The sequence below is a fragment of the Lactuca virosa genome, chromosome 9 (assembly GCF_052849685.1).
Source record: "Lactuca virosa cultivar CGN04683 chromosome 9, Lactuca_virosa_CGN04683_v6, whole genome shotgun sequence".
Lineage (NCBI taxonomy): Eukaryota > Viridiplantae > Streptophyta > Magnoliopsida > Asterales > Asteraceae > Lactuca > Lactuca virosa.
This window is the reverse complement of record NC_136434.1, coordinates 251,491,998-251,516,409: the sequence shown is the minus strand read 5'-3', so window position 1 is coordinate 251,516,409 and position 24,412 is coordinate 251,491,998. Positions and strand designations below refer to the sequence as shown.

At 35.2% G+C, this 24,412-nt stretch overlaps 1 protein-coding gene across 1 annotated transcript; it reads left to right on the top strand.

Moving 5' to 3' along the window:
• The first annotated feature begins 1,216 nt into the window (after positions 1-1,216).
• LOC145137314 (ATP-citrate synthase alpha chain protein 3) lies at positions 1,217-5,106 on the top strand. Its single transcript, XM_079071464.1, has 13 exons — positions 1,217-1,417; positions 1,493-1,612; positions 2,370-2,546; positions 2,702-2,863; positions 2,936-3,016; positions 3,273-3,324; positions 3,409-3,523; positions 3,586-3,667; positions 3,876-3,971; positions 4,232-4,333; positions 4,422-4,538; positions 4,637-4,753; positions 4,864-5,106. Exons 2-13 carry the CDS (start codon positions 1,514-1,516, stop codon positions 4,927-4,929), a joined length of 1,266 nt encoding a protein of 421 aa, XP_078927590.1. The 5' UTR covers positions 1,217-1,417; positions 1,493-1,513; the 3' UTR covers positions 4,930-5,106.
• Positions 5,107-24,412: the final 19,306 nt, after the last annotated feature.

The window sequence follows — 24,412 nt, the reverse complement described above, 5'->3', positions numbered from 1 at the left end:
CTTGTTTTCTTTGTGAATTTTGTATGTGATTTGTATTTGTGTGTTTACCCAAAAAGATTGACCTTTTTATAGTAGAGTATCCATTAATTGTTTATTAAATATATTATATAAGTTATAAAACTTTTGAATTGTTAAACATTATTAAGAGACTTTTTAGTGGTATTCATTAAAATAGGAGGTTTCAAATGCATGAGGTGTTTGCAAATTTTTATGGGGGTTTCAAATGCATGAGGTTCAAGGAAAAATGCTAGCTTTATAAGTATGTATGATATATATATATATATATATATATATATATATATATATATATCATCAACAAGATTCCAGACAATTTATGTCATTTACACTGCTTTATTTTATCTGTTCTATGTGTATATTTATTAGTAATCAGTCTATATGAGATCTTAAAGATATAGAGTTATCATTTAGTAATAGGTAATTTATGTAGATAATATTGTTGTAATGTCACTCACAAAATAGTCTTTGCCATCTCAAAATGCCTCTCACAAGCTCATTTTTTCTTAGAGGTAAACCTTATAAGCCAAAAGGTGCTCAGCTACAAAAGGATTTGCAAATTTTCAAAGCAATTCACATTATAATTATTTGATAGTTTCATATGAATTTGATATTCTCACGATCACACTTATTAATGTCATGAACAGATTAATGTCGTTCGTAAGGCTTCAAACTCTTCAAGCACCAACGGTTTACAAAATTAAAAATCGAGAAATTGCAAATAATTAAAATCTCGATTTTGTGGTACTGTACCAAATGACACAAATGACAGGGGAGATGACAGCGATAAGGACATGAGAAGTGAAATTGACTTCATCGTTCGAACCACCATGTTTAAAAGCATTGAAGGGTAACAACGATTAGGAGAGCCTAGACTCGTGGTTATGGTTTTTCCTCTTCTTGTTAAAGCTTGTAAACCGAAAAGAACCAAGAGAGCGAGTCGACCTTACAGGGGACGTGTGATCAGAAACAAAATAAAATTATGATAATTTGGGACATCATCATCAATTTTTTTTAGTCAAAAGGGTTTTTGACAAATACGGTATTTTAAAAGATAAGAATAATAACATTCAAATTTAAAATCACAGAAGTGCAAAATTTTAAAATTTAACAAGAATTTGGTATACAAAATTCTCAAATGTAAAACCCTAATGATATGATTGATCTCCCTCAAAACTAATACGTTTGAATTTTGAAAAACATTTAAACAAAAATGTTTATTCTTGGACTCCATTACATGTAATCAATGTCCTTGGGTTGTCTCTCCTCGATCTCCTCGCCCAACTACCCATCGCATCAAATCATCAGTACGCTCTTCCTACTTACCAACAACCACACTCCTAAAAGTTGGGTGCTACAATCAAACCAATCTTATCTTCTAAGCAAAACTATCAACTTCCAGGTCTGTTTATATCTCCAGAATCCAGATCACCTTCTCTGTAATCATAATTGAATTCCAAGTGTCTATCGTTGGCAGGGTCGTTCCGATTGTTGAAGAATGGCGAGAAAGAAGATTAGAGAGTATGATTCAAAGAGGCTGTTGAAGGAACATTTGAAAAGACTGGCAGGGATCGACCTTCAGATCTGCTCTGCTCAGGTCTGAGACTGCTTTTGTATTTCTAGTTATCCATGTGCTCTAGTATATATGTAATATTGTATGCTGATCGATTTTACAGAAGCTAAACTTGGATTCTGCTTTTAGGTAAATTTGTTAAAATTTCTGGATTAATTTGGTCTGAGAGTACTTTTGGCATGCCAGTTTTTGTACATTCTTTAGTTAGTTGATCAATGGGCAAATTTGAAAGTGGGAGTGCAAAAAGGGTGAATGAAATTTGTAGTTTTTTCTCCAAAATCGCTCATTTATGGTTTGTGTACTAGTGAAGTCAAGTATGATGGTTCAAAGTTGAAACCATTAATTATTTTATTTGTGATCAGTATATACTCGTGTCGTATCCATATCTAGAAGAGGTGTCTAAGGTTGAAAAGTGAGGCATTCAACATAAATATGTAATGAAATTTTATAGTATGATCTAAGTGAAAAAGATAATTACATGGATTTTGTAACAGATACTAAAGTAATTGTTGGTGTTGAAACTGATTTCAATCTCAAGTTTGAAAAGAAGTGGCAAAAGTGAGTGCATATTGTGTTAAGTGTATGTTGTATGAATGCGAAGATGTGAAGGTAGGGGTGGGTGTATGACAGATGTAGTCCAATTCCAATGACTTGAAATCACATAGTAGTAGTAGTAATAGCATGGTGAGAGTCCCTTGATGGAAATGGAATAGTAGTAGAAAACATATCCATACATGGATGAGGAATCAAGAAAGTTGAGTTGTGATAATGATGTATGTAGGTGAATGCATCGACAGACTTGATCGAGTTAACAGACAAAGAAGCATGGCTTTCATCAACAAAGCTGGTTGTGAAACCGGATATGCTGTTTGGGAAGCGTGGGAAGAGTGGCTTGGTTGCTTTGAACTTAGATGTCGCTCAAGTTGCAGATTTTGTCAAATCTCGTCTTGGTGTTGAGGTTTCTCACATCTCAAACTTGCAAGTGTTTAACTTTTATATAATTGTCATTAATTATACCTACAAAACGCCTTAATAAAAATTAATTATACACCGCAATGTTGTAATACAAAAAACAAATCATAGTACCGTAATAAGCAAATAACTTGTTTCTAGGTTGAGATGGGTGGATGCAAAGCCCCAATAACAACATTTATTGTGGAACCATTTGTTCCACATGATCAAGAATATTACCTTTCTATTGTCTCTGAAAGGCTGGGCAGCACTATTAGCTTTTCAGAATGTGGTGGTATTGATATTGAAGAGAACTGGGAGAAGGTAATTCCATTCCATACTTGTTGATAACACTTCAAAGTTCAAATTAATTTTTTTAATTTTTTTTGATCTCAGGTTAAGACTGCTTTCCTTCCAACCGAAAAACCTTTGACCCTAGACACTTGTGCTCCATTAATTGCTACACTTCCATTGGAGGTGCGTTTACTTTACACATCCTTCCTTCACTAATCACTATGAATAATATATGCAAGCAGCAAGCAAGTTTATTGTTAGATGTTTTTTCCTTCCGTTATGATTTCGGGATAAATTAGTGGGGCACTGGGGAAATGTTAGGATTTAAGTGGGAAAAACCTTTGGTTTCTTTAAGTTAAGTCATTCTTTATGCATTAAGTGGGAAAAACCGGATACATGAATGTTTGGTATGCTGATTTTGATCTGTTGATAAAACCAGGTTCGAGCAAAAATTGGCAATTTCATAATGGGTGTGTATGCTGTATTTCAAGGTAAGCAATGATTTTTCTTTTTTTGTAAGTGATTTTCTTGTAGTACCAATTAATTGTATTCGCTGCTATCTCCCACTTGAACAGATCTAGATTTCAGTTTCCTAGAGATGAATCCATTTACGTTGGTAAATGGAGAGCCATTCCCTTTGGATATGAGGGGAGAGTTGGATGATACTGCAGCATTTAAGAACTTCAAAAAGTAAGCTTTTGTTGTTATCCTTTCCTTTCTATTTTTACATTTATTTATTTATTTGCATTTAGGTGGGGTAACATAGAGTTCCCTTTGCCATTCGGAAGGGTCCTAAGCCCTACAGAGAGCTTCATTCACACGCTTGATGAAAAAGTAAGAAATATATGATCTTTGTTTGAGGTTTCATCTGACTTTCTCTACATACCATATACTAAATTAAGTCAAAAAGAAACAACACCACATACACAGGCACATCCTTTCTTATTTCTGATCATATATATATATATATATATATATATATATATATATATATATATATATATATATATATATATTTGTTTGTTTCTGGTGAGTGGTGCAGACTAGTGCTTCATTAAAGTTCACTGTGTTGAATCCTAAAGGACGGATATGGACAATGGTGGCTGGAGGTGGTGCAAGTGTAATATACGCAGATACCGTAAGGCCAGTTTAATTTTATTATTAAGTGTTGTGTTGTGTTGTCTCTGGACTGGATAAAATGATGTTTCAAAAATAAGATGGCTCAGTTAGGGAAATGGAACTGTAAAAAGTTAGGACATAGTTTTTTGTGACTTTTTCTATTAAGTCGCTTTTCTAAATGAAACAGACATTCATATATATATATATATATATATATATATAATATATATATATATATATATATATATGAAGTGAAAAATTAGAGTATTTTGTTTGTAGGTTGGAGATTTAGGTTATGCATCAGAACTTGGTAACTATGCTGAGTACAGTGGAGCTCCTAACGAAGAAGAGGTGTTGCAATATGCTAGGGTTGTGATTGATGTACGTACCAATACCATACCAGGATCCTAATTTTTTATTAAATAAATATCATCAAATGAAATTAATACTGAAATGTTTCCTTTTTCAGTGTGCTACTGCAGATCCTGATGGTCGTAAAAGAGCCCTTCTGATTGGAGGAGGCATTGCTAACTTTACAGATGTTGCTGCTACTTTCAATGGAATTATCCGAGCCCTCAGAGAAAAGGTAGGCAGATTAAAATATAAAACAAGTCTTAGTTTTATTTTAACATCAAACATCAAACATCAAACATCAAACATCAAACATGTTTTCATAATTTCCAGGAGTCCAAACTGAAAGCCGCAAGAATGAACATCTTTGTTCGAAGAGGTGGTCCTAATTATCAGACTGGTTTGGCAAAGATGCGTGCATTGGGAGAGGAACTCGGAATTCCCCTTGAGGTATGTATGTCTACCTTATACATACATCAATTTCAGTAATCACCTTACCAGTTTTTACCTACTTACATAATCAAACATATTCATTGTTTTCTAATTGTTGGAATTTGTAGGTTTATGGACCCGAGGCTACAATGACGGGCATTTGCAAGGAAGCAATTGATTGCATAATGTCATAATACATTAAAATACCCCCAACCCCCAAGGACTGTGTTTTTCTACTCCTTGATAACGTTACAACAACACTTCATTCTTCTTCTTGTCAAATTTTCTTGTATTCTTACTATCAGTGCGCGCTTGTCTTTCTTATTTTAATTCTAATCAATAAACAAAATATTATATACTGCTCAAACAAATCCAACAACCACTGTTTCTCCTTCAACATATTTCGGATCCATATTTAGTCTTCTTTTTGTCAACCAAATGCATAATAAATTCATTGATTATGCCCAAAGATGACCTCGTCATCTGCTTCCTCAAAATCCTACCTCCACACCATCAAAGTATAAATTATCTTTATTTTGATAAGGTACATACATAAACAAAACCCTTTGTGCATTACATTATATAGAATGTTTTTTTGGACAAATTGGGGCTTTAGTTATCGAGATCGGATTTGTCATCAAGGATCCAATATGAATAGATATGCATGCACTCATTTCAAGGGAAGACATGTATCCGGGGAAATGGTTGTCAATCATAATCGTTTCCATATGTTTTTAATTTATGGAAAAAGAAATAAAATTAATAAAAGACAAAACTTCAAAAATGGTCCCTGTGGTTTTCGAAAATATCAAGTTTAGTCCTTAAGTTCAAAAAACCTCACGGATCGTCCCTGTGGTTTCAAAACTTTTAACATTTGGTCCTTCCGGCTAACTCCGTTACCATTTAGCCGTTAAGTCAGGGGCATTTTTGTCATTTCACTACACAGGGACCATTTATGAGGTTTTCTATTACTTTTTTTTAAAATAAAGAAATAAATAAATAAATTTAATATCCAAGGGGTCCCACACTTCTCTCTCTCTCTCTCTCTCTCTCTCTCTCTCTCTCCATGTGCACCGATCCTCCTCAACCTCATTCTCTTCATCTTCTTCATGGCTTTCCCCTATTATCTTTGTCTCTCTGTCATCACCCTTCCCTACCCATGAATGATCTCTATTACTGCCACGTGTCTCTGATGAGTCAACACTTCTGGAATCATCAATCAACCCCAAACCAGTTCGTTCAACTGGTTTTTGACCGAACCAGATTTTGTAATCTAGATCATGGTTTAGTTGTTCCAGTTTCCTTTCTTTTTCAAGTATTCTGTCACTTAAACTACTACTGCTTTGGTTTCCATTTCCATTAGATTCGTTTTTTGCATCTGAACCAGAATTATATTCTCTCTTCAGATAATCTATCTCTTCCTTCAAATTCTTTATCGCTTCTTCTGTGTCAGACCTGACAAAAAATTAAAAGGCTCAACAATTTATTATGATGATGGGTATTCACAATAGAAACACCAAAGGTTACTAAAAGACCAAGTATGAAGATTAATATGCAATATTTCTACAGTTTCTCGATGATGATGATGCTTGAATGGAATACCCAATTTCACACAGCCAGAGATCAGAGATGTTCATCAAGTGTCAAGAGAAGAATAGAAGATAATAGATAGGAATACTAACCTGCCAAGCCGACGACGCTCCAACTCTATATTAATCTTTCTGTAATCAATACCTTTTTCTCTTGAAGCAAAACTTCTCTGGGTTTAGCATCGCCAAAAGGGTTCACCTTAGGCCTTGTCTTCTCTAATCCCTGTGGTTGCAATGCAGTCCGACCCTCTACTGAACTGCCGGAATGTGAACTCGTAGGCCGACTGCTACTTTTCTTAGCATCAATTTCCAAATCCACCTTCTTGTGAACCAAACCTTTCTCAGCTCCTAGGCCTAGCTGCCCCAAAAGGACTCGGTTTATTGGTGTGCGCCGATGGCTCAACTGGAGCACTTTCACCCTTTGGTGGATCTAACACCAAACGCCGGCGTTCCGTTGGTCGTTCCTGATCACCATCACGAGGCACAACTCCCCTTTTCCAACGATTGTCTTCAGAACCACCGGAATCCCGAAAACTAGGACCGAAATTAGAAGACCTGGTGAGTGGCATGGGCTCCTTGCTCGTCGTCCAATTATCAATCTCGTCAGCTCTAGAAATCTCATCATAAGTAGGCATCATAGGTTTCTTCGTCACTGCCCAATTATCGACCCCGTCTGCCCTAGATGGTTGATCATATTCTGAAATCCAAGGAGATGAAACTCTACGATCATCACCAAACTCACCATAAGACTGTTAGCTTATCTCACCGGAGTTGTGGCTTCGTGGAAAGCAAGGGTCGATCAAAACAATAATAGAGGGTGTTTGGGGTGATGCGTCTTAACGGGAGAGAGAGAAAAAGAGAGAGAGAGAGAGAGAGAGAGAGAGAGATGGGGTGGGACCCCTTGCATATTAAATATTAAATATTTATTTATTTTTTTAAAAAAAGTAATTAAAAACCTCATAAATGGTCCCTGTGTGGTGAAATCACAAAAATGCCCCTGACTTAACTGCTAAATGGTAACGGAGTTAGCCGGAAGGACCAAATGTTAAAAGTTTTGAAACCACAGGGACGATCCGTGAGGTTTTTTGAACTTAGGGACTAAACTTGATATTTTCGAAAACCACAGGGACCATTTTTGAAGTTTTGTCTTAATAAAACTCGATTTTTTTATATATTGTAGGGCTAATGTCATAAAAATTAGGGATGACAACTCTTGACCCAACCCGTAACCTGACATTGACCCAACCCGAAAATAGACGAGTTTGGGTTGAGATTTTTGACCCGCCAACCCACCAACTCATTTATTTCATGGGTTGGGTTGGGTTATCTATTTGGGTTCGCGGGTCAACCCTCCAACCCGTATATATATATATATATATATATATATATATATATATATATATATATATATATATATATATATATATATATATATATATATATATATATATATATATATATATATATATATATATGGGAAAAGGGAATATACATTACAGCCCCACCTAAGCTTAGGTACTAAACCTCTTGAAAATACATTGTTTTACTATATAAAGATTACGGTTAATGGATTCACGATTAATACTTCAAGATGTAAATTCAAGATCGACACAATATGGTTTAGGGTTTAGGGTTTAAGGTTTAGGGTTTAAGGTTTAGGGTTTAGGGTTTAGGGTTTAGGGTTTAGGGTTTAGATTTAGGGTTTAGGGTTTAGGGTTTAGTTTTAGGGTTTAGGGTTTAGGGTTTAAGTTTAGGGTTTAGGGTTTAGGTTTAGGGTTTAGTAATGTTCACTTGGGTGAAGTAATAAACGATAATGGAGGAAAAAAAACGGAGATGGTAAAACGATAATGAAAGAAAGAAATGTTATGGAGGATGATATATTTACCAAGTGAAACCAAACCGGGTATATTTAGCAAGTTAAAATGACATATTTTAGAGGTTTAGTACCTAAGCTTAGGTGGGGCTGTAATGTATATATATATATATATATATATATATATATATATATATATATATATATATATATATATATATATATATATATTACATTTAAAAAAATGATATATTTAATTATTAATGAAATTTGATTTCCATCCATATTCGTAATATTCTGTATTATTGTATTCCTTCCGTATTCGTATGTGACTAATCTGTGTTTGCAGATCGTTAATCAAAAAAAGAAAAAATACATATCGTTATTTTCACGAGTCACGAACGAAGAACACATCTACTTTCAATGAATGTTTTCATTTTTCATTTTTCTTTGGATGTAATTGACTTTATGAATTTACGTTGAAAACCTTTTTTTTAATGTTAATTACTTTAATCATTTTATGAATTTATGTTGAAAAAACCTCAATAAAAAAGTGTTGCTTATTTATTAAACGGGTTATATGGGTTGGGTTTGACCCATTAACTTGTGGACCCGCGAACCCATATACTTAAACATGTTATATAGGTTGGGTTGGGTTGGGTTGATGTTTCCAACCCGCCAACCCGTCAACCCATATTTTATATGGATTGGGTTGAGTTTATGTTTTCTGACCTGCCAACCCGAACCTAACCCAATTGCCAGGCCAGGAACTCTCCAAAAAAGTCCTAAAATTTTACCGTAATTTACGAAAAAGTCTCAAACTAAAATTTGTTTACGAAAAAGCATGAATTACCGGTAAAAATGGCGATTTGACCCATTTTTTCCGGTTTACCGGTTTTATTACTTACATGTTTCACTAAAGTCCCATTATTTTACCCTAATTTGCGAATAAGTCCCAAAATAAAATTTACTGATGATTTGACCCTTTTCTTCATGTAACATACATTTTATCGGTTTCATTGCAGACTTAGACACCTAGTCATTAAATTAGCTGATAAGATGAATACGATGGGTTATATAATGTCACATTTACTGTAAAATTTGATACCTATCTTATCGGCTCATTTATGACTATGTATCTACGTCAGCAATGAAACCAATAAAATGTGTGTTTCCAAGAAAAAAAGGGCAGAAAATGAGTTGATGTCTGATGAGATGAATATATTGGGTTACATAAGATTAGATAGTCAATTTGATATTTCTTATAAATGTAAAAAATAACGCAGTTGTTGTTAGTTTATGTAATTATTGTAGTCTTCGTTGGATGCATTTTATGTTCCAAAAAGATATACAAAACATCAAGATATCAAGTTTTATACTAAACATAGCATTATATAACTCAACATATCCATCTCATCATCTCATTTAATAACTAGGCGTCCGGGTGAGCAATGAAACCGGTAAAATGTATGTTACATAGAGAAAAGGGCCAAATCATCAGTAAATTTTATTTTGGGACTTATTCGCAAATAAGGTAAAATAATGGGACTTTACTGAAACAGGTAAGTAATAAAACCGGTAAACCGGAAAAAACGGGTCAAATCGTAATTTTTACCGGTAATTCATGCTTTTCGTAAACAAAATTTAGTTTGGGACTTTTTCGTAAATTAGGGTAAAATTTTAGGACTTTTCTGGAGATTTCCCTTGCCAGGCCTAATAAAAGTCGTTAAGTTTTCAAAAATTTATTGGTTTTACCATTTGATGCCTTTTGGGTTTAATGATACCCAAGGTTTTGTTTACTTTGTTCATATATATATATATATATATATATATATATATATATATATATATATATATATATATATATATATATATATATATAAAAGAAGGAAGAAACTGTTGGATTAGGTGTCTAAGCCCATAACTATAATTAGTATAGACTTGAATTGATAGCAGCACCGTCCTTTTGGGTTGTTCTCAAACCTAGCAATTGAACATAATGATTTTTGGAGAGAGTGGTTGATTTATTATTAGATTAATAAATTGAAATAAATAGTTTATTAATATATTATGTAAATAATATATTAATTAGAAATAATATTATTTAATTAATAATTAATCAAAAATTAATTAGAATTAATTTCAGAATTAATGGAATTAATTAAAAGTACAGGGACTAAAGTGCAATTATTAAATAGTTGAACAAAAGGCTCCAAAACCTTCCACCAAGGTGGTGGACGGTTTTAGAGGTCCTTTTGGAGCTCCAAAATTATCCTTAGAGGATAACTAAGAAGCTGGATAACTACCAAAAATAAGATAATGTTCTTTTATTAGTTTGGGGCTTATCTTGGGTTTCCTTGTTGCACTATATAAAGACCCTAAGACATTCATATTTTCAGTACTAAACCCTTAGAGAGCATAGGACGAAAATTCCCTCCTCCATCCTCTCTCTTCAACATCCTTCTTGCTAGCTTGGGTGTGAACCACTAGAGTTTATTTGTTTTGAATAAAACCCATCAGTGGTATCAAAGACTTGGCTTGTTTTCTGTTGAATTGTTATAATAGATGAATTGATCAAATTAGGGTTTATGGAAATTAAACCCTATTGGACAAGGGTTTCGAAATTAGGGTTTCTTAGGCCTAAGTTTCAAAATTTTGGTAAGGGTTGAAACCCTTACCTTGCCCTCCAAGTTTTCGATTTGGAGATGGGTTCCTTGCCCCTAAAGATTTAAAAAATAAGGTAAGTATTGAAATCTTTACCTTCCTCCCCAAGTCATTAATTTCGAAAATGGTATCCCATGGATAAGGTTTTCTTATTTTTGGTAATTGTTAGTTTATCTGATTAAATAGGATAATTATAAAATTGGAATATCCCTACCTATTTTTTCGAAAATTAGGGGGGAGAATTAGGATTAAATTATTTTGATTAATTTAATTGGATAATCCTCAATTGATTTAATATAGAGTGGCAATGGGTGTCTCGAAAATTATCATTGGTTAACTACAATGACTGGATGGCATCAACTACAATGACTGGATGTGCAACATAAAGATGGCCCTTCGTTTTGAGGATAAGGAATATGTCTTGATAGACCATTGGATGAGATCGACGAAGAGAATGCCACTCCTGAAGAAATGGCCGCCTACAAGAAAGACTACAATGATGCAACAAAAGTTGCTTGCATCATGGTGGCCACAATGACTCCTGGATTGCAGAGACACTATGAGGATTACTAGCCGTATGAGAGGAACAAGGACCTTATGGAAAATTACCATAAGCGAGCTCGTCAAGAAAAGTGCGAGGTGGTAAAGTCTCTCATAACAAGCAAAATGAAAGATGGAGAATCTGTTAGCAGCCACGTGCAGAGGATACAACGATACATGGATCGTTTGATTAAGCTCAATGTGAACTTTGATGAGCAATTGGCTATTGATATAGTCTTGCACTCTCTACCTAGTTGTTACGATCAGCTCATTTTGACCTATCATTTAAACAACAATGAGACAACTTTGTCTCAACTACAAATCCTCCTGCGAACAGCTGAAGCAGGAATGAAGGGAAAGAGTGTTTCCTCTAATCTTGCTACTACTCTAGTTCTGGCCACAGGTCAAGGGAAAGGGAAAAAGAAGAAATGTCCTCCTAAGCAAATCTGGAAAGGAAAGTCTTATGCTGGGTCATCAAGCAGTGGACGCATAGGAAAATCCAGTTCTGATGCTCCCCCTGTCTCTGATCCTAAAGATGTCACTTGCTTCTACTGCAACGACAAAGGGCGTTGGAAACGAAGTTGCCCAAAATACTTGCAAGATATCAAAGGTGGCAAGGTGAAGCGAACTTCGGCAGGTATGTACACTATCTTATCTAATAATTCATCATGTTCTCGTTCTTGGGTCCTTGATACAAGGTGTGTATTTCAAATTTGTTCTTATTTGCCGGGGCTAAAAAGAAGTGAGGATGTGGAGCATGGAAGGATAAACTTAATCATGGGGAATAAGCGATCTTCACCTGTCACCAAGATTGGAGTTTATGGCTTAGTGCTTAGTACTGGGTTAGGATTAGATTTAATAAATTGTTGTTACTCGTCAGAAACGACACAAAACATTATTTCCTTTCATGCATTGTTTAAACAAGGTTTTAGGTATTCTTTTAATGATGAGAATGGTTCTATTTCTGCTTATAAAATGGTGTTTTTTATTTTGAAGCTTTACCTTGTGATGTTGTATATGAAACTGTAATGATTGTAGACAATTTAGGTAATAATGTGTTTTAAATTGATTCGTCTAATGGTTTAGTCAAAGCATGCTTGTGGCATTGTTGTCTTGGACATGTTAACAAGAAATGTATTGCCCAACTCCAAAAGGATGAGGTGTTGGAATCATTTGACCTAAGGTCAGCCGATACATACGAATCTTGTCTATTGGGTAAGATGACAAAATCACCTTTCACTGGATCTTGTGAAATAGGTGAAGGTTTGTTGGACCTCATACACACAGATATGTGTGGGACCTTTAGATCCACCACAAGGGATGCAAATCGATTCTATGTGACTTTCACTGATGATTATAACAGATATGGCTATATCTACTTAATCAAGCATAAGTCAGAAACCTTTGAAAAGTTCAAAGAGTTTAAGCAAGAAGTCGAGAATCAATTGAGCAGGAAGATAAAGATGCTTAAATCCGATAAAGGCGGTGATTATCTTAGTATTGAGTTCCACGACTACCTCAAGGAATGTGGAATAGTTTCACAATTGACTCCTCCTAAGACACCACAACTTAATGGTGCAGTTGAGAGGCGCAATCGAACCTTGTTGGACATGGTTTGTTCCATGATGAGTCGAGCTTCTCTTCCAATCTCATTCTGGGGGTATGCCTTAGAGACTGCCGCCCACATTATTAATTTTGTCCCAATAAAGAAGGTTACCAAAACACCTCACGAGATGTGGAAAGGGAAGGTTCCCTCGTTAGCACATGTCAAGGTTTGGGGTTGTGAAGCTTTCGTTAGACGAGAGACTCACAAAAAGCGTGAACCTCGAAGTAAGAGATGTATTTTCATCGGCTAACCACAAAAGTCCTTTGGATATTTGTTCTACAAACCTAGTGAGAACATGGTCTTTGTAGCAAGAAGGGAAGTCTTTCGTGAGAGAGAACTCATATGCAAATAGGATAGTGGGAGTACTATTGATCTTGAAGAAATTCAAGAGTCAAACAATGAAGGAACCTCTGAAGATGCTAGGGCTCAAACTGAGGAAGAAATTCCAGTTGAACCAATTGACGAATCATTACCTCTTAGGCGTTCCACTAGAGTTAGAATGTAACCTGAGTTATATGGTTTCCATATAACTACAGATGGTGATACCTTTATTAGTGATAGTACACTGGTAAATTTGGATGAACCAACTAACTACAAGGAAGCAATGACAGGCCCTGAGGCAGCCAAATGGCAAGAGGCAATATACAGCGAGATCAAGTCCATGTATGACAACCAAGTTTGGAATTTAGTTGATAATGTACCATGTCGTAAGACAGTTTGATGCAAATGGATCTACAAGATGAAGACCGACATGGATGGAAAGGTACACACTTTCAAGGATCGACTGGTTGCAAAGCGCTTTACTCAAACCCCATGGGTTGACTTTGATGAGACCTTCTCATCGGTGGCTAAGATAAAAATCTAATAGGAGAATGGTCGCCATAGTTGCATTTCAAGACTATGAAATTTTGCAGATAGATGTAAAAACCACTTTCCTTAATGGGAAGTTAGCTGAGGATGTTTACATGAGTCAGCCAGAGGGTTTTGTTGATGCAAAGTTTCCCAATATAGTGTGTAGGCTTGAGAAATCAATCTATGGATTGAAACAAGCTTATCGCAGATGGAATCTTTGTTTTGACGAGTAGGTCAAAGAGTTTGGCTTCTCTACAAGTGAAGATGAGTCCTGTGTATATGTTAAAGCTAGTGGGAGTATAGTCAGCTTCCTTGTATTGTATGTTGATGACATACTTCTTATAGGAAACGACATTCCAACTTTGCAAGAAGTTAAGTGTTGGCTTGGAAAGTGTTTCTCTATGAAGGATCTAGGAGAGGCTGTCTATATTCTAGGGATAAGGATTCTGAGAGACGGGAGTAAAAGGCTAGTTGGACTTAGTCAAAGTACATACTTCGAAAATGTGCTAAAAAGTTTTAGTATGGAGAATTCCAAGAAAGGAGAACTGCCTATACAGAGTAATACCAAACTGAGTAAGACTCAGAGCCTGAGTACCGATGCAAAAATGAGTAGAGTTCCATATACTTCCGTCATTGGATCTATCATGTATGCTATGACATGTACTCGCCATGATGTGGCTTTTTCTTTGAGCATGGTCAGTCGTTATTAGGGAAATCCAGGTAGAGCTCATTGGATAGTAGTTAAGAATATTCTCAAGTATCTGCAGAGAACTAAGGACTGGGTCCTAGTGCTTGGTGGTAGTGATACATTGCGAGTAACTGGGTATAGTGATGCCAACTTTCAAACAGACAGAGACAACTTCCGTTCTCAATTTGGCTGGGTGTTTACCTAAATGGAGGAGCGGTAACCTAGAAAAGTTCCAAACAAGAGATGGTGGCTGATTCTACCTGTGAATCAGAGTATATAGCGTTGAGCGAAGCATCAAAGGAGGGTATTTGGATGAGGAACTTCATCGGAGACCTGAGATTTGTTCCAGCCATTAAGGAGCCAATGGACTTTTTCTTTGATAATGAATGGACAGTTTCCTTAACAAAGGAACCAAGAGATCATGGAAGATCAAGACATATCGACAAAAAATTGATGGGTTTTGAGCATATCAAACAATCCTATGTGTGCATGCAACCCTAATTGTTGGATCTATGTTTTCTCTATTAAACATACAAGCATTGAACACAAAACTAGAAACCCTAGGAGACATGTATTATTTTCGAAAAATAAGAATAACTAGGGCTAGGATACATACCTTGATTGTTATGTAGTAATAACAATGGTTACCTTGAAGAGGATGAGTGGAGAGAGGAGGAGGAAGCTATCGAATTCGGCTCTTCTTAGGGTTTGGAAGCATATATCCGAAATCTCAAGGGTTGGGGCTCCTTATATAGCTGAGGTAGCTTAGAGCCAAAGCTAGGGTAAAAGGAGGAAACCTTAATCCCTTTACTTAAGCCCTAAGCAGCCCATGGATTCCTTATCTAAGAGCCTTGGACGAAAATTCTAGGGCTTCCCTAGGAATTTTCGTCCATCTCTTCTAGGAGGATCCAAGAGTCCAATTCCACAACTATCATTAAATTGCAAAACAACCCTTGTACTTTTAGTTAATTCCTTTAATCCCAAAATTAATTCCAAATTAATTTATGATTAAATATTAATTAAATAACATGATTTCTAATTAATATATTATTTTCATAATACATTAATAAATCATTTTATATATTAATTTATTATTCCAAATAATAAATTCTTCCTCTTTCTCAACTGGTCATCCTGTCTAGTTGCTACTATGAAGGCAACCCAAAAGGACTGTGCTACTATCAATTCAAGTACATACAAATTATAGTTATGGTCTTAGATACATAATCCAACAAAAATACCATTTCATCATACATAGAATAGAAGAAGGTCACCTCATTGTAAATATGGTGTCATCTGAAGAAAATCCTGCAGATCCCCTCACAAAGGGTCTGAGTAGGGTCAATCACGTTCGGCATGCAAGGAACATTGGTCTGAAAGATGATATTAGTTTTAGTAGTTAGATAGTTACTTTGAAACTTGTAAAAAGTAAATGTAATTGACTTTTGGTGATTAAATAATAGAAAATTATTTATGAGTTTGTTTACTACCTTTTGTCAATTGTTTATTGTGGTGTTTCATTTTGCATGTTTTACTTCTCGAATAATTCGATTATTCAAACATCCATAGTCGATCATACTTTTGGAAGTAAGTAGTGAATTCAGACTGTCGTGAATTGGATTGTAGATTGTCTAAGGGTTTAGACATAACAATAGTTTGTTGCAACATTCGTAAGTACTTGAAAATAGAGATTTTAAGTATTGGATTAACCCATGCTCAAAGAATTACTTCATGGAATTTATCACGAGAAATTCTGAGACGATAATATCTTATAATCTTTAAACGGAGATATATTAGTTACGGTTTACAAATCAGTTGTGCATTGATAATATGTAAATGCATCAGTAACTTGATGTTATAAAACGTATTGCTCTGCATGATTTGGTGAGTAGATAGTACAAACATATAAGTCAATGTTTATCTATTCCTTTTTCCTTAACGGGAAAAGCGATATCTTTGGGCCCCTCGATGATTTGGTGTTGACTTATAGTGTCGGGCCCGACCAGGACTAAATTGAGGTGTTCGATTAGTACTTCTTTGCCATTACAAATCAGAAATCGGGAAACAAAGTATTGGACAATGAGATTGATTATGTTCCATGTCTCATGTCCGAATGATATCTTGCAGAATGGAGGATTGTGTGATCACTTATCTCAGGACGCATATCTGATTGGGTCAGAGTTTGAAAACGACTTTTGGAAGCTACAATTTGCTGATCAATTTAAAAGTTATACTAGTAGTTATAGTTACAGACTTATTCAAGTGGAAGACTGTTGGATTAGGTGTCTAACCCATAACTATAATTGGTATAGACTTGAATTGATAGCAGCACAGTCCTTTTGGGTTGCCCTGAAACCTAGCAATTGGACAAGATGATTTTTGGAGAGAGAGGTTGATTTATTATTTGATTAATAAATTGAAATAAATAGTTTATTAATATAGTATGTAAATAATATACTAATTCGAAATAGTGTTATTTAATTAATAATTAATCAGAAATGAATTAGAATTAATTTCAGGATTAATGGATCTAATTAAAAGTACAGGGAATAAAGTGCAATTATTAAATAGTTGAATAAAAGACTCCAGAACCACGGTTTTAGAGTTCCTTGTAGAGCTCTAGAATTATCCTGAGAGTATAACTAGGAAGTTGGATGAATACCAAAAATAAGATAATGTTATTTTATTGGTTTGAGGCTTATCTAGTGTAACGCTCGGGCTAGTCAACTTAGAGATAATAAGCGTCAAAAATGACTTTTTGATAGAAGATTATTTAGGATAAATAATCTTAACCAAATCTATAGTATATGTCACAAGGATTCCGTACATATAAAGAACGCTGAAATCCGACTTATAACGAAGAAGTTATGACCCGTCGAAGTTTCGCGATTAAACCGGCACGGCTCTGCGTAACGTAAAAAGCGAATTTTTGATAAATTACTTTTTAGTCTTAGTAATATAAACTAAAGTCATAGAATTCTTTAAACCGAGAGCGTGCATATAGAGAACATCCAAATCTGACTTCATAAGAGGAAGTTATGATTTTTCGAAGTTTCAACGTAGCAGTATACAACTCAGAAATCGAATTTTAGATCGTTCAATTTTTAGCCAAAATGATCTAAATGAGAATTGAAGATCTCTCTAATAGTAATTAAACGATAAAAATACAGTCGAAAATGGAGTCTGTATGTAGAATTTATGAATTTTACACGGTCGTTAACAGTGTAATCTAGGGGTGTAAGTGAGCCGAGCTACTCGCGAGCTACTCGTGATCGACTCGTTAAAAGCTCGACTCGAGATCGAATTAAACGAGCCCGAGCCGAGCTCGAGCCTAAATATGAGGCTCGTTTATTAAACGAGCTCAAGCCGAGCTTCAGTCAATGGGCTCGCGAGCCTAAATGAGCCTAAACGAGCCTATATATATATATATATATATATATATATATATATATATATATATATATGTGTGTGTGTGTGTGTGTGTGTGTGTCTATATATATATATATATATATATATATATATATATATATATATATATATATATATATATATATAGGCTCGTATAAGCTCGTTTAGGCTCGCGAGCTCACTAAATTGTTCACGAGCCGAGCTCGAGCTTCATTTTAAGGCTCGAATCGAGCTCGAGCTTCTTCAAAATTAAACGAGCCGAACTCGAGCTTGGTTAGGCTCGGGCTCGGCTCGGCTCGTTTACACCCCTAGTGTAATCTTCTCAGACTGTTAAATTTAATATTGATCGAAAATTAGCCGATAGGGGTAAAAAGGAAAGTTGTAGATATTGTCAATACCTACGCGTGGATATAAATAACTTCAAAAACATAGCTCGTATGCAAAAGTTATGAATTTTTTAAAATTGGTTGTTTGACTTGCGTCCTGCGCCACATGTCAGCACCAGGCGAAGCCTTGGTGCCTACGCATGCTCACGACATGGGAGCCATGTTTCACGACATGAGAAGCCCCTGTACAACCTATAAATAGAGTCGGAATTCACTCATTTCATCACACCTTTCCATTCTATTCTCTCCCAAACCCCCAAGGTGTAACAATTGGCAAAAATCGGTCCAAGATTTGTCAGTCAATCATCCCGAATATTATTATAATAAAAGCTATTGTGTATTAACCGGTATTATTATAAATAATTTAAGTCATTATTCACCTATTTGCGATTAAATCCTTTATACTCAAGTGAGATCAATATTTTATATTTAAGTTTCATAATATCTTAGGATAAACGAAATCAAACAAATGGAAATGATTGAGTCGGAACCTAATTAAAGTGAAACTTGAACGATATTTCACGAATTGCCGGAAAAAGGTAATCATTTCCGGTTACGCTTTTGAAATCATTACGAGTAACGATTATGTATAAGATAATCCCAGTGGATAAAATCATTTTCTAAAATTAGACTACAAAAATGCTTATAAGAACGTATTTATGCAAATATAGGTATGAATCACGTATCTTAAAATCAATTATAACATATTTAACGAGTGAATAACTTGGGTACAAAAAGAATAAATAATATACAAAAAAAAACCCTTCGAATAATGATATGTACGTATGAATAAACAATAGTCAGTTATAATTTCTCATTCCCCTCTGGTTAGCTTCACTCTCACATTCCCACATGCAAAAATTGAGGAATTAAGTTTTGTACTTCTAAACTCCTTATTAGATTGCATCATAATAGTATCTTTCTCAAAAACTTCCTGAACATACATGTAGAACACGGTAGGATGGTCCCACTTATCACTCACCTCATCCTTCTCTCTTCCTACTCCATACTTCTCAGTTCTCACCATACACAAACATTTTTCATACGATTTATCTTGGGGATCACTCAAAAAAAAAATCGTACTCTCATATCTCAATTGATTTACAATAGTACAAAGAAATCTCAAAGAAATTTGCTCAAATAATCTATCCTACAGCTGATTTCATTCAACCAAAACACCTTATTTCCTCTTGAATACTCTCTCTCTCTCCCTTTCCTCTCTATCTCTCTCACCTGCATTCTCACAAATACCTCACATGCTTGATATCTTTGGAACTATTTCAAATGTACTTCCACATCTTCATTCGATCATCAAATTGCACAAGAAATCTGATCAAATATCTCACCACTGAATTCATTTTTTTGATAACACTCTTCACACTCCCCCTTCATCTTCTCAACTCCCTCTCTCTCGTGTTCCACTAGATCACAGAAAAACCCAGCAACAACCGAAGTGGTTGCCTTCTTCAACCCAACCTCTCGTCTTCCTTCCATTTTAATGGCAGACTGACCCGATAACCATCAAACCACCGCCATGGCCAGTTGAAGCAAGCCTCCGATCGCAAACAGGACCGTCGACACTACTCACTGGAGAAGAAGAACCGGCGACAACCACTATTTACCCTCCTGTCTTCATCTCTTTTCGACCCTCAAGCAGTTGCTCGTCGTTCTTCCTTACTCCTCCATTGATCTCAGGTAACCGTCTTTCTTTTCTGTTCAGAACACATTCAAAAATCTCGAAGAACAGTCACCACCTGCCATGGTGGCCGGTGGCATGAACAGTTCCGACGAGATAATCCCGATGATGGGTTCGGTCCTAAACAAACATATATAGTTTCCTTATTCCGTTACCTTTCTGTTTCGAGGTGTATAGGTCGACTCCAAGAATCCCGGAGCAAAACCCGCTCAAAACTCGATCTTCCCGACACTTCCCGACTCTCGCTACTAACGTGAGTCTCCATGGCCCCTTTTTACTTTGTTAAACAATTATGGGGTCCAATACACACATGCATATGATATTACAGGTTCAAATTATAAGAAATTGCATGGATTCATAAAATTTTAATGTTACATTTATTACTTATATGACACTTTTAAACATATTGTGACAGTTTTTGTGTCGCATAAAAGCTTTTATCCATAAAAATACATTATTCACGTAAAATGGAGTTATGAACTTCTTACCCTATAAAACTTGCTGTACTTATTATTATATCAAAATGAAACATTAAAATGCTCCAAGTATCTCTACCTTATTGCATGTTATTATATTATTTACATATATGTAAATAATTATATATAATATGTACAAGTGTACTGTTATTATATATATAGGTCACTTTTTGGTATAAAAATGTGCAAAATTATAGACATATAGACCCAATAAGACATACATATGTATATGTCGACTAATTGTTATATTTATAAAAATAATAATAATAGTAGAAATTTTTGGATGTTCGATATTGTCATCTTATAAAATATTAAATTTTTGGTTACTAGAATATTCGTTAAATTTCTAGCTTTTATTATAAACTGTAGGTTTATATCTAATGATCGTTAAAATTGTGGATTTTCACTTGGATTGAAAATTTGCTATTGTTCCGAATACAACCATTATGCGGCTTGAGTTTCGCTAATAAGTTTTTATTTGTTAGTGTTCAAAGATAAATAAACTTTATATAACTAAAGAATTGTGAACAAAAATACGGGATCTTTATGTGAGTTTATTTTTCATCAAACTAAGAATATAAACTTAGTGAAGCCCTCTGTAATAACCGTTAATACCCAAGGAGCGGAGAATATTATGTATAGATCTATACGGATTGACACCCCGTCCGCGGTTGCTAGCTACAACCTTCGTATGACAAGACAAAACGGACGATAACTTCTTATTTTATCTCATTGTTGTTTTGACGTTGATGAAGCGTCGTTGGAACTATTTTATATTTAACAGAGGCGGATACAAGTCTGATAGCTCGGTTATTAAACTCTACATAACCCCGAAAATCCATTACTAAAAATATTAATATAAATCAAAACGGAAGGTATTGGTGTTATTGTTTTAGTGATATTATTTATTTACATAAAGTAAATAATTGGTAATTCACTTATTGAAAATATATAAATTGCTATTTATATATTCTAAATAATACTTATTTTGAGATGTTATATTGATTCAATAAAATATGTTCATCTAATTTATATTTATTTGAAATTTATAAAGATGTATGTTTCCTTCGTTTAAAGTTCTTACATTCATAAAAATTGCATTTTATTTTATAAAACTCTCGGCTTCAAAACCTATGGAACTCACCAACAATTTTTGTTGACGTATTTTTAAAATGTATGTATTCTCAGGTAAATAAGAAGCCGAAGGTATGGTGTCGGTGCTAAGGAAATATTATTTCCTTACTATTAAATAATCGTGATATGTTTCTTATTCTATCGTTAAATGTTAAAGTATTGTAATGCTTTCTAATTAAAAACCCGAAAGTTTGTAATATATTAATTATCATATTTTAAATGTTCAATATATGTGGTTGACTGTGATTCAATTTATAACGTCGTGACTCCGGCATTTTTCGCCGTTGGTCGGTGTGACAGATTGATATCAGAGCTAACAACTATAGAGAACTCAGTATTTTCTTAGAAAAAAATACAACTATAGTTTAGGGACTACTCTTATTGGATTAAGTTATAAATTATAGATTAATAATTAAATTATTAATCTATACATATTTATAAATTTTGTGAAAAATAAATTTAAAAATTTGAAAACTTAAAACGCAAGGATTTAGGTCAAATACCCAATTAGGTTTTATAATACATAAGCTTTATCACAACTAGACCTAGCTTGCGCACCTAAGTTTTATTATGATCGGGCTTTATGAATTATATAACTTAAATGAGGTGATTGATAGACTAAAAGCTTGGTGATTTAAGAAATTAAATTTTTACAATTATTAGTATGTTATTTTTGTGTATATAAAAATAATTATGTTTTAGTTATTAAAGATTATTTCTCTTATTAGATGGACGAACTTTGGTGGATTGTCAATCCCCCGGCTTACCCTCCACCACTGTTTCCCGGAGACCCGTACTTTCCGGAATTTTAAGCCTTCCATGATCAAATTCCAATAGCCGAGGACGTACCAATCTCGGAAAAGGAGAACGAAATGGAAGAAGATCCGGAAGAAGATCCGGAAGAAGATGACCAAGAAATGGAGCCTGAGAACCCCATGGAGGTTGTTAGTGATGAGGCGACGAATGTGGTTTCCCCCAATCGTTCATCAGTCAGAAATGTTCGTCGCCGCCTCAAACGCACCGCAAGAATGTCCGTCCCTAACCCCCAAGAACTAGACAACATCCTTGGTTACTCAACCAGTGAAGTAAATACTTGGGTGAATCAATGGCGTCAAACGAAAACCAACAATAGAGGACAAACCTCAGGGAGTGCAACTGCGACCTCTGAAATTAATGCACTAACCCAGCAGATGGCCCGCCTGAACGGGCAGATGTGGCACTTAAGCGATGAATCAAGTACCAATCAGGGTGAAATGAACCAAATGAGAACCAAAATGTCCAAGATGGAAGAAAAATGGGAAGATGACCAACTCTCCCAACTGAACCTCCATCAACGTATGGACTACTTTCGCGGTCGAGTGATGCATCTTGAGGTGAGAGTTTCAGCAGCAGAAAGTCAGAATCAAATAGCTCTCTCATTGGCCCATAGAATGGAAGAGAGCCACAGACTTTTAGAGCAAAAGGTGGAGCAACTATTTCAAGCCAGAAACTCGCCTGGAGGGTCGCAGTAAGCAAAATAGTGATGATAAGGGAAGGATGATGAAGCAGACAAGGGTTGTGTGGCTGTGTCAATTTTTGGGAAGAATTTCAAAAACCGGATATGATTTAGGATTATCTAACTTTAATTATGAACTTTAGGACGACGCAATATATGTGTATGGTGTTTTATTTATTTATTTATTTGAAACTTTAACGTTAACGAATGATGTAACATATCTTATGTATGAAATATTGATGCAAGTATTAACTTATTATGTCTTGATAAAAAGAAAAGCACGGTGTACCCAGTTAAAAGTACTTGATGAACCTATGAACTATTATTCTTTTATAGTTGTTTTTGTCAAATCAGTCGTTTAAATAATAGTGCTATAAAATGACTAACACAACGACATAAACTTACCGTCTTCTACTAACCATAACAGGAATCAGAAAATGCCGCCAAGGAAGAGTCCTAGATTAAATACTAAAGGAACCAAAAATCCTAAGCCAAAAACTACCAGTCGACCCAAGAAAATACATCAAGTGGAAATCCCAGTGATTGAAACCTCAGAACAAGATGAACCAATCTCACCCCTACCTGAAGAGGAACTACCAAAAAGCTCGGCAGAATTAGAGCAATTGGTTGCATAACGTGTCAGAATAGCATTATTAAATGCAAAAACTACACAAAACGAAATCACGAAGAAGGGTAACAGCGGATCCGGAACTGGGCAGAGTATCGGTTCCAATCCAGACCCCGAAGGACCTCGGAAACCTTGCACCTACAAAGAATTCATGGGATGCAAGCAAAGAAATTTATATGGAAACGAAGGAGTCATAGGTCTAACCCGGTGGATTGAGAAGGTAGAAGCTGTGTTTGAAATTTGCTATTGCACTGAAAATAGCAAAGTACGATTCACGGCATGTACCTTTATGGATGGGGCTTTAACATGGTGGAACGATCACGCCAAAACCTTGGGTGTATCGGTTGCAAACTCGATACCATGGGAAGACATGAAGGCACTGCTAATAGAAGAATACTGTCCAAGGGACGAAGTGCAAATTTTAGAAAATGAGTTGTGGAAGTTAAAAATGAAGGGTTCAGATATCAAAGCATACACCACCAGATTCAACGACCTTGCACTTCTTTGCCCAACCATGGTGAGCCCGGAGAGCAAGAAGGTAGAGCGCTACCTTTGGGGTTTGGCACCTCAGATAAAAGGAATGTTTCTCTCGTCAAGACCTACTACTTACCACAGTGCAAAGCGTCTCGCGCTTCAACTAACAAAGAACGAAGTGGAACAAGGAACAATGGTAGCCAAGGTGGAAACCCCAAAGGTCAATAA